Genomic DNA, 11,718 nt, shown 5'->3' with positions numbered 1-11,718 from the left:
CGTGCCGGCCGCCCGGCCGTGGTGCTGAAGGGACAGCTCCGCCTGGGCCGGGCAGGAGCGGGCAGGGAGCGGGCAGGGAACAGGCAGGGAGCGGGCAGGGATTGGGCAGGGAACAGGCAGGGAGCGGGCAGGGAGCAGTCAGGGCAAGACCGGGCAGGGACCAGGCGGGGACCAGACAGTCCGGGACGTGCATGCTCTTCGCCGGACTCTCTGATGTTCGCCTCTCCTTCTCCTCTCCTGGGGGTTCCCCGGGCTCAGCTGCAGCAAGGCAGGGAGGTGCCCAGGCGCTTCAGTGCTGACTTCTGCTCTAACATCAAATCCACCCTCCTTTTGCACTTTCCAGCAGAGGCCAGTGCGTCAGCGGTTAACACCACAGCAGGTATTGGTGGGAGACCACTCAAGCAAGGAGCGCTCCAGAAGGAAATGCGACTTTTTGTCTTTTCTTTTAAACTGAAGGAATGGGAAGAATGGGTCATGGAAAAAAGTCACTTGAAAAAGTTGAAGGGCTTGGTTGGGGAACAAGGTTGGTTTGTAAAATGAAGTTTTTGACCGGAGGCACCCAGGTGATGCCAGTGAATCACAGGGAAAACATTTGACAAGAGGAACTGATACCGCTGCCTGAGGTGTTCATCTTTTATTTTCTTTCTTTGCCTTCTCTGAGAGAGAGCAACGTAACAAATACAGCCCAGGTGAAGGCTGTTTGTCACTGAATGGTGAATGTCCTTGTTTTCAGTGGGAAATTCTCCATCCCTTTTAGTCTATTCATGTGAAAGAAGAAAGTAAATATTTTTGGTCAGCATTACGGGAAGTGAAAGAGATCAGCAATGGAACAACATTTTTTGGGGGGGGGGAATGTGATCAGTGTATAAAACTCTTCTGCATTAGAATGCATTTGCTTTAAGCATGTGACTGCTTATTCCCTTATAGTTTTATGTATGTGTATTTATAGACCTTCAGAGACAAACAACTTCTACAAACTAATTATAGTGTGTTGCCCAGAGCACAAGGTACACATTATTCTATGCAGTGAAATGCACGGATACTCTCACGGATACCTAAAATCTGCTGCAATTTCACAGCTGCTCTGCAAGCAAATAGATGTCACAAACAGGCGACTACCCAGGGCAGGGTCAAAGCTAGCAATTGGAAATCTCCATGCAGCCGAGCCCTTGCCAGCCACTGCCCAGCCTCCCTAAAGCAGACCTGTCATTACACACCGAAAACAACAGAGTGGAGGTGTTTAAGTCAACAGTTTTAGTAGGGTATTAACAGAATACAAGAGAAGAGAGTGAAGAAATGTGCCAGGGCTCTTTGAATGTATTTTGTCCTTCCAAATGTTCAAGCTAATACATGCAGTTAACTTACTTTTTTTCTCCCCCATGCACTTTATTTGTAACCTGCATGATTTACTGCTAAGGAACCTTTAGGGCTTAAAATACTAGACTAGACTACTAAGTTGATCAGTGGTTCGATATAATTAGGATGAATCTGTTTTTGCATCCATTGGCACAACTCACAAGTGCCAAGTCATCTCTAACAACAAATGACAAATCTATATGCTGCGTACAGTTGACAGAGAGGGCAAGAGCATTGATTATAACGAGTTCATTGCTTCTAACAAGTTCACAGTTGCCAAATAACTCATGATGGGGAATCTCCAACCCAAAGAAACGCCGTAGCTTTTTCACATTGGTTCCCCTCTTACAGAACAGCTTTGGAGTGGAAGCTAAATAAAGCCCACTGGAGATGGGAGCCATCCTTCACCAGCAAGGGTAATGGACTGGACTGTGATCGTACAGCAATGTACATCAGAAATAACCCACTGGTCTCACCGGAGTTACAGCTGTGAAGAACTGACCTGAGAGGAGGAGTGAGTCAGCCACTTTGGGCCTTTGCCAGAATCTCAGAAAAACTCACACCAGCTCCCAAGCCTGCTACAGCTCCCCAAACCTGCTCTGTCCACTGCTCATCAGAGTCCCGGGGCGGGGTAAATTTAGCATAGCTGTCTCAGCACAACCTCTCTGTTCCCGCTGCAGCCCGAGCTGGGTGTCACACAGCCGCAGTGATGCTCTGACTGTCCCAGACCCAAGAACCGGTGTACATTCAGAAAACCCTGAGGCTTTTCCAGCTAATACTGGTGACCAGATGGACCTTGAGAGTGTGGAGGGGGAACAATTCCTCTGGTTGTGCATCTACTTACATCAGCTCATGTGCTTTCTCCACTTAAACTTTTCTCCCTGCTGAGTTCGAGGGGGACGGGACTCGGACAGACTCCCTGCCAGCGCCTGGGGAGCGCACCCCCCTGCGGGATCCCAGTGGAGCTGAATCCTTGACCCGCTGTGTGCTGGCTGGCACCGAACCAAAGGGCACTTTGCTTTCTTCCAGTGCGTATCCTGACATGCCTGATGTGTCTCAGCTGCCACGCTTTGACCTGTTTTGAGGACATAGCTGCTTTCCCCCCCCTCGCCGCCTTGTGCTTGCCCCGCAGATAGGTGGGATGGGGTCTGCTCACTTGACAAAGATGAAACAAAATTAGGGCTTGTCTCAGTCAAACAGGGGCCAGATTGGTGCTATGGGGATGGACTGTCTGGGTGCTGCTTGTGTTAGCTGAGCTGGGAGCACATCCCAACTCACTGTTGCGGGGGGAACACTGGCACCGGTGAAATTGTTTCTCACTGGTTCTGCTGGGAGGTGCTGGTGGGACCGCCCTTGAAAAGCACTGGATAAAACCTGATTTCATTGCCCCTTACCCCTTCTGCCCCTCACATGTTTTGACTGATGGCATGGAGGCGGGAGGGCCCGGGGGTACGGGAGGCTTCCCGAGCCCCTACAGCTGCCCCTGTGCTGCGCACACTCCTTCCCCCTCCCAGGGACCCCACTGCCGCCACAGCCCAGCAGGAGCTGTGTGAGCATTTCTGATGCCTGATATGAAAAGGAGTAATACCAAAACCTGTCTCTTTGCGTCTCTCTTGCTATCAGGAGAGAGTAACAGGATCCCCATTTGCTAACTTGTATTGGATAAAAAAAGGTGTCCATCCTTCTCTGCGACATTTTCTTACAAATCTCTAACCCAGCAACAAAACTCCCCAAATCCTGCGTGCCACCGGGCTGGGGGACCTCTGAGCTGGCTTTGCCGCTCCCTCTGCTGGTGGCTGCTCCATCCCTGTGCCATCGTTGCTCCGGCACCGCGGTTTCGGTGAGGACACGAGCTATTTCTGGCACCGCGGTCCGGGTCCTCGGCATATCTCTGGCCTGGCGTTCGCTGATGTCAGCGCATTGACGCGGCTGTGAATCCGGAATGAGATAAGAGGCCAACGCTGCACACAGTCAAAGACAATACACAGAGGATGCCAAGTGCTCTTCAGATTCTTTGAAAATAAAATCACAAAACAAATAAAAAACATCTGGGAATTGATGTTTGTTGCTTGTAATTGCTTTTATGAGAGTGAAAACCTTTCTTCTCCCCCTATTCTTCCCTCTCAATCAAAGAATGAAACATTTAAACTATTCCAAGTGTCCTTTGGAGGATTTTAAATGGAGAATGTGTGCATTTTTATGCCTGAGAATATTCACTGATGTCTGTTTTCATAAACAGATATGTGCCAAATTCTTTATCTTCCATCCTTTTTATTGGAAGCCTCTTAGATTGAGTGGTCCGGAAATGTAGTGGCTGAAATAAAAAGATAATTTAGTACAGAAGAATTTGTCTGATACGATGTTCACTCGCTCCAGAACAATGAAACACCATTTTGGCATTAGTGTGATTGAAAAATCTGTCTTTCAGATATCTTTGCTTTTGGTTTGTGCAGAAGTGCAGGCAAGTAGCAGGCTGGGGAACGCAGGGCTGAATGTGCTCCTGCAGGGATCCTGCTTAAGAATGGGACCACAGCAAGTGAATTTTACCCCATCTCATTAGCAGGAGAGTCACTAAGTGGAGACGTACTGCACAACAAAGTGGGGTTTTAGGGAGAAATCAGCACTGTGGAAACCTAATTCATTGCCAAAAATTATGCACAAGGTTTTGAAGTGATACTGAGCACCAACTAAGTCAAGTCTTTGAGAAGTTAAGAGAAGGCAGGACTTAGCAGGGATGGCAGCTGGTGTGTAAAGCAGCCATCTGACACTGCCTGCACCGAGCCCTTCTCTCCCCCGAGCAGTGATACAGGATCGGTTGAAGCAATGTTGGAGTTTCCTCCGTGTCCATGCTTTGTGTGGCGGTCTCATCCTCTTGATCAGTACAGGCACCGTCAGCCCTGGGGAGAAATAATTAGAACCAGACTGAAAGCCAAGCCCCAATCAAGCAGATTTGGTAGTTGGGGAAACCTGGTGGTCTGAGCAGGTTGGTGGGGCTGCGTTTCACCCTGTTGTAACTCAGGCGGGTCTAAGCAGTTTGTCACTGACCCTACTGAGAAGGGAGGCAGATAAAACCATATCAAGAGCTGGGGCTGCTCAGGCAGTCAGTCCTCTACCCTTCTACCTGCACGCTGCCAGATTTGCATAACAATATTGCTTCCCTGCTGCTCTATACCCAGGTGCAACAGGCTAATAAAGGGCTTTTTAGATGACAAAGCTTTCTCGGTTCCATCAGCTGATTGCCATCTGGGGGAAGTCTCTGACAAAGGCTTTAAATTTGCCACTGTTTGCCTCTTCCCAGCTGCACAGGCTTGCGGAGGGGAAAGGCAGGAAGGAAAGGCTCTGAGAAAAGCACTCTCGGGGCCCAGATCGGGGGCTAGCGGCAGGGAGGAGATAAAGATGTTGGCAAATACAATAGGAGGGAGTTTGTCTTTCCGAGCAAGATGATTTACTCTCAGCCTCGGCGATGCTTCGCAGGTAGCTGTCACAAAGCAGATGCGCCCAGGATGAGGTTGCAATAAGAATTAGAATTTGAGCACGTTTTGCAACAACAGCTTGGAGACCGAGTGCTATGTGTTTAAATATAAGCTTTACGAGGGTTTGTACTTCTAACCAGGCAATCCTTAGGATTTCTGCCCTGTGGTTACAAGAGGGGATCAGCTGGGAGGCAGGGAGAGAAGTGATCCTGGGTCTGAATGCTCTCCAGCAGTCTGCTCCAGTGTTTTGACAAGATAAGAGAAAAAAACCCAAACCACTCCGTAAGATGATATTTATTTTGGGCAGCTTTTTAGAAGGAATCTCCGCAACTAGTCATGGAAAATCAGGCAGGCAGAGGCTTTGAGAGGTTGTTAAATTCTGTCAGGATCAGTTGCAAACTTTTTCTCTCTAGTAATAATGCTTCACCTCTCTGTGCAGTGACTCATCTGGAAAGACTCGGGCAATTTACTGGAAGTGCAATCACTGCCCTCTCATCATCGCTGACCACGTCTGTCTTTCTGCTTCCAGTCCGTGTTCACAGCAGAGAGCAACTTCAAGAAACGAAAGCTGACAATAGCTGGGGTTTAGCGCAGAGGTGGAGGTTAGAAGGTGAAATAGCTGCATCTCGGTTTTACTCCCAGTTTTTGAAACCAGCAAGCTTTTTGTGCGATAAATCACACAGCAATCGCTAAGCCTTTCTTTGGACAGGTGATGTATTGAGGAAGGGGAAGAAAATGAAGGGGTCGTTGTTTGGGCTGGAGCATGAAAGAAGCCAGAGAAATGCTGATTAGTAGCTGAGACCACAACAACGATACCTGTGTACAGAGGAATGGAAAACTCCTTGGGCTAATGAGCAGCTCAGCAGCCCTGGCCCCTCGTTTAAGACAAGGGGCTGGTTCGTCTGTTTGACCTGGGCTGTGCTGTGGACTGTAGAGGGGTTCAGCACAGAGCCTGTTCGCTCATTAAGGCTTGGGGCAACCTGTGATAGATCACAAGCCCCAGCCAGACCTAACCACAGGCTACGTGCCCAGGCCACGAGCTGCAAGATGAGAGCATTAGGCTGGAGGCAAAATCACGTGTTTCCCTCCCTCCTCTCTGCTCCCTTCTTCCACGTGTCTCGATTTCCTCATTTACACAAGGGTGTTATGATCCTTCCTTCTTTTTGTGGTTTGTTTGGATCCCTGTGGATGCAAAGTGCTTTACAAGACCCAGACAGCCTTACAGTGGTGCAGAGAAAGCCTCATGAAGCTCTGGTAAAGTCAGAGATTTGGCCAGTTATGTTCATGTAGCTTGAAGGAATGACATGACAGATTGCATCCAGCTTTGGCAAGAGGGTCTTGACCAGACTGCAGAACTAGAGGGCTGGGAAATTTGGGCATCAGGCTAATTTCTCTCACCCTTTCCTTAGACAGCAGTGATGTACAATAGCATAGCTGCCAAATAAAGCTGATACTATCAGCTTCCAATTCTTCAACCTCCAGAGCAGATCTTTTTCTTCAGAAAATAATCCCTCTCCAGCATGCATTTAAAGTCTGCAGCTGGTACCTGCCACCATGCATGCAAGATCAGGGCTGAGAGGTGTACTTTCCTGCCTGAGCTGGCTCCAAATGGAGATGGTGTGAGTTAAAATGGCTTTATAAAGCTCTCTTAAAGTCAATAAAGGAAACATCCCTCTGCTTTCCAGTTGAGACTTTTTTTCCAGCTCCAATCTGAAGCTGCCTGGTGCCCGAGAGCTGCTTCTTCCCAGCCAGAACTGAGAGTTACTTCTCTTCTCTTGTTTGTTTGGGTTTGTTGGTTCTTTTATTTGTTTGTTTTTTTTCTCATACTCATCAGGAAAAGGCTGAACATTTGCCCTTCGCGTTCCTCAGTCCTGCCAGCAAACACCTGTGACTCCTGAGCATTTAAGAAGTTTCACATGTTGTTGAATAAGCAGCCCCTTATCTAAGGGCTCAGAGATGTAAGGAAAAAAGTCTGACAAGGTCTGCGTTTCCTAGCAGCTACTTCGGGGGCAGTGTCTTGGGAAAACCGAGGCCTCGGGGAACGCAGGGAATTAGAGACAGCATAGACATGGAGCCAGGATCACTGAGCCGCACAACACAGTTGCTTAAGACCGGTGGAGAGGAGATCTTTGCTGTGGTGCAGCTCTGTTGTCCATCAGGAGATGCTCGTGGGGGCATTGAAATAGGAGGAGAAAGAAAATTGCCAGTTAAATGGTTAACAACTGCCCTCCTCCTGTCTTTCTTCACCAGACCTGCCCTCTAGCTATGAGTAAGTAGCTAAACCTCCAGCATCAAAGAGGTTTTTTTGTTTTAGAGGGGTTGCCATGTCAAAAAAAAGTAGGCATGGAGTCAGAAAGTGAGTATAGGGCAGATGCAACCTGCATTACTTTCTCCTTTTTTTGTTCTTTCCTAGAAGTCTTTCCCACTGCATCGGCAACAAGTCCTTGCCCCTTTTTCACGCTGTCTCGAGGCAGGACCCAGTGTCTGATATTCAAGTGTCCCTTGCTAAGGCCGGCAGAGACAGCGTCACTCAGTCCGATGTCTCCAGGCCGCTGCTCTGCTGATGAGACGTGAGTGTCGCTGACGTGGGAGCCGTTTGCTCACCCGCCTGTGAGGAAATTGCCGGTGCTTGCTGCTGGGGTGCGCGATGATTGCCAGCAGTGTCAGCGGCACCAAGGAGCGCGCTCTGATCATGCATCGGCAGATGCTCCGCAGGAGATCTGCAGCGCTATGACACTGCCAGAGGGGACCTTGGTCCTGGGAGTCCTGGCACAGCTCAGGCACGAAGGATTACAAGCCTGATTTTCCTCTCATTGATCTGAGGACAAGCCAGAGCATTTCACTGAGCTCTGCAGATCCGACCCAAATGAAGAGAATCAGTGGGAAAAAGAGAGCCCACGTGGGAGACCACCACCTCTGTAAGCTTCGCCTCCTGAGGGACACCTCTCTCAGGTGTCCCTCTCCAGTTCGTGCAAGCTTTAAGGGCAGCACCTGCTGCTTTATAAGCAGATCCTGCCTAGGACAGTCCCTGTCCCATCCCGCAGTAATTGTCCTCTCTGGAAGCGTTTCAGCCCAGCTCCTGCGCTGCACTCGGCTGCAGCAAAAATATTGATCCTGACCTTTAGATTGGGCAGTGAAATGCCCCCACAGCTGCACCCACAGCTGCCTCTGCTCCATCCTCTTCAAAAGGCTTCCAGCTCTCCGAAATACACCCCGGGCAGCAGCTCGTCTGCACCAGTTCCCTCCCCAGTTTCAAACCCCAGGTTATGAATAGGAAAGCTGGTTTAAATTTGGAAGAAGGATTGGTTTGTTCCCTTTGATCACCTCAACACCAGCACTCAATGCCTCTCTGCGAGTCTGATGTGCCAAACCCCCTCCTGAGCTCCTCAGAGTTTAATTGACCATCATAATTGTCGGGTTTCATTTTCCTCCAGAGTTTTTCCTTAAGGGGCAGATGAGGGTCACAGACTTGGAGGGCATCTCTCATTCTCCATAAAACTGTGCAAAACAGCTATAAACAGCCAGCCCTGGAGTTTTCCTCCCAGAGATGGTCTGTAGCTCCCCAGAGCTCTTCTGCTCTGAAGACCCCTTCACCCTTGGGAGTGTTTTGGCTGGAGGAGGCAGCAGATGCAATCCTGAAGCCAGCAGCAACGCTGTGGATGTGTCAGGAGAGATTGGGCTCTCTCGGTGCAGATGGTAATGGAGTGAGATCAGCCGCTGGCAGAAGCTGAGGAGAACGTGTTCAGGAGTCAGGGCATAATCTCTGCCGCTGCCTGATTTTTTGTGGCATCTCTTCATTTATTTGTACTTGAACTATTTTTTGCCCGGGTTGTCTGTGGTCCTTTGTGCTCGCTCCTGGAGAATAATGCAATTGTGGTGTGTTTCTGCAGCAGTGGCTATAGATGGAGTTTGCGGCCATATAAGTACAAAGTATTACCCTTATAAATCATTTCATCAGTTTTCCTCCATGAAAAATGATCTGTCTTTATCAACCCCCAAAGAAGCACAAATAAAAAGAACGATTTCTTTCAAATGCAGCTCAGCATTATCAGATGTATGACACAGAGATCCCTGCAGGCCTGATTTTGTCTGCGTTTGTGCCTCTTTTACTGAAGGGACAGCTGTAAGAGCAAAGTTTGTTGAACCCCTGAGTTACATCATGACAACCAGGATTTGAGCCAACCCTCTTGTCCCAGTGGTGATGGATGTATTCCAGGCCAGAAGAAGTCTCGCCATCTCCAGCCTTCCTGACTTGCAAACAAGACGATGGCCATTTCCAAACCGTATTTTCTGTTCTTTTTGGAGGGAGGAGGTACTGTTTGGGACCATTTTGTGTTCCCGTTGCGCTCTTTGCCATGAGTACAAGATGGTTTTCTGTTAGTGTTTCTTATGGTCTGTAAAAACATTATAAACTTTTTAGCAGACTCATAAATGTCAGCTTGGTGTCATCATGTGTTGTGGTTGGCTACACAGTCACCTCTTCCTCATAAGTCCTTCAAACTATAAATAGAGAGAAGAGTTGGGAATGGCCAATTTGAACAACTTGAGAAAAGGCTGGAGAAAAGCTGTGACCTTCAGAGATCTCACCCAAAGGCAAGGATAGATCAGGGCTGACTTCTTACCAAGTGATTCCTCCTTGATGGGAAGGACTGGCAAGGCAGGATTGTCTTTGCCTTTTGCATCAGGAATGTGGTCTGTCTTATGTCTGAGGAACAAAGGAGTGAATTGGGGGCAGCTGTAATTGCATTTTTGGAGTGAGTTTCTGTTCACATTTAACACTGTGACATTACGCTTCTTATGACATGAGTAATTAAAACAAAGTAAAAATAACATCTTTTAGCCTGCTGTGGCCCAGTCGAGGAGTCAGAGATATGGTGCGCTCCCAGGAAGAGGGTGGAAAAGAGAAGAGGGTGCAAGGGACAAGTGGGCTGTTTTTAAAGACAACTAAAAAGGAGGAGAAAAGAAAACAAGAAAGCAGAGCAAAGAGAAAAGCCAGAGGCTATCCACAGGAATAATGGCACTTTGTTCATTCCGAACTTATCATAATTTCTAGACCCTGATTTACTCAGATCCTTTTTCTTTGGAATCCAGCTGCATTTCTGGTGCATGATGAAGGGACTACATGCTTTTGTGTGTCTGTTTAAGCTTTTACCCTTTTCTGACTCTCTACATCACTCTTAGGGTCTGTCTAGCCTGGAGTTGGCAGGACTCAGGCTGAGCAAACATCTCTCAAGTGGTGAAAGGAATCTTTGGAAATATCTTGCAAGTTGAATCTTAGCACCCTGGTCTACCCACAAGGGACCTTCATTTTGTGTTAGCCCTCAAAGTGAAATGGCAGTATTTTCCCAGTGCTGAAAACAAGCAGTCCTCAGCCTGTGTTCTCCTGCCCAGTCGCCAGCCCTTGTTCGTACCTTGTGCCGGAGGTTTGCAGGGAATGAATAACTCAGTTGATCTGCACAGTGAGGGGCATCTCAGCAGGGATTTCCTTATTTGATTTTATTGGCAAATACGGTAGCATTTTTATCCAACTCCTGGAAAGAAATGCCCCTTTCCACCCCTAACATCCACACCCATTACATCCTTCACCACATGGCCAGCTGAGGACTAGTGCTAATTCACACCCTGCTCTTGGGCAAACACAACTTCTAGGGCAACATTCAGGTGTCCAGACTACTCAAGGCAGACCTGATCTGTCAGATTGTCCAACAACAAAGATGATAAGACCTACAAATCCCATTGTGCAGAAGGGCAGAAGGTTTTCAATGATCTGGGCTGCGGCTAGCAATGTGGTTGGGCGCTACCTTAGTGCTGTGGTCTGTGATGGGTATGACCATCACTTCCACTATGAGGACACATGCGTAGCAATCTCCCTGGCCAGTGATGGCATGTATTAGGTGGAGAAGGGGAGGAGATGGTCTCCAGCTGGGTCAGTACCTTAAGGGGGAATGTTCTGCAAGAGTGTCCCAACTCTGGTGTCTAGTAAAGGCCTCGTTTGGTGATTTCCACTGAAGAAATGGCAATATCATTGAGAATCTGCAGCTTGGTGATGGATGAAAGCTGCTTCTGCCGGTGCTTGTACTGCAAGATTTTGTTTTCATCGATGAAAATGTGGAAATAGTCCTGGTCAGAGTAGATTTCAACCTGAAAGAGAGACTGTGTTAGGTTCATCATATGGCCCCACATCCTCAGTGGACCTTGCTGCTACCATGTCAGTGAGTGCCCGGATCTGGGCACATGCATCTACAACCCACTTCAAATCCTGCCAGGGCCAACAGACACACTGCTCACCCCCTCTTCGGGGAAAAGGAGGGAATAATTGAGTTCTTCACTTTGTAGTAGAAGAAGCTGGTGATAATGCAAAGCCTAAATTGAAAACACATCCAGGGATTACCACTGAGGCTCTGCATGTCTGTGCCCGAGTTGCGTGTAAGTCAGCAGCAAACCAGTGTACAGCAGAAATACTAACAGGAGACAGAGCAAGAGGGGGGGTTGTCACTGGGTATGGTGCCAGCAGGAAAGGCGGAGCTAGATCCATGAGGAGGACCTCAATATTGGCTGGGTCACTCCTGTCCCACCTGAGGAGACCCATGGGGTGGCATAGGGTTACCTGGAACGGCTCCTTTGCTTCAAAGGGGAAGGTGTTATTAACCTCTTCCTTCCCCCAGTGGTTGGCGAGGAAGGAGTTGCAGACGATTCTGGAGCTGGAGAAGCGAGGGTTAAAGTGGAGAGCAATCTGGTCTCCAGGATCACAGAGCAAATTAATTTCAAACCTAAGACAGTGAGAGAAAGAAGTGATGGACAGCTGTGGAGCGATGCTGCCAGCTCTCACCAGCCAGGAAAGCTGCGAGCAGAGCGTGTCCTTACATGCTCATACTGGAACTGGTCTCGC

General features: G+C 48.6%; 1 protein-coding gene across 1 annotated transcript in view; it reads right to left on the bottom strand.

Moving 5' to 3' along the window:
* Positions 1–10,805: 10,805 nt before the first annotated feature.
* LOC104287012 (grifin-like) overlaps positions 10,806–11,718 on the bottom strand; it is a 2,603-nt gene continuing 1,690 nt past the window's right edge. Inside the window, exons 3-5 of the mRNA XM_009885662.1 lie at positions 11,694–11,713; positions 11,437–11,599; positions 10,806–10,970 (exon numbers count right to left, since the gene is read on the bottom strand). Of these exons, the coding sequence (XP_009883964.1) occupies positions 10,806–10,970; positions 11,437–11,599; positions 11,694–11,713 (348 nt within the window). The remainder of the gene's footprint in view (positions 10,971–11,436; positions 11,600–11,693; positions 11,714–11,718) is intronic.

This window comes from Charadrius vociferus, unplaced genomic scaffold (assembly GCF_000708025.1).
Source record: "Charadrius vociferus isolate BGI_N301 unplaced genomic scaffold, ASM70802v2 scaffold430, whole genome shotgun sequence".
Lineage (NCBI taxonomy): Eukaryota > Metazoa > Chordata > Aves > Charadriiformes > Charadriidae > Charadrius > Charadrius vociferus.
This window is presented reverse-complemented; position numbering and strand designations above follow the sequence as displayed.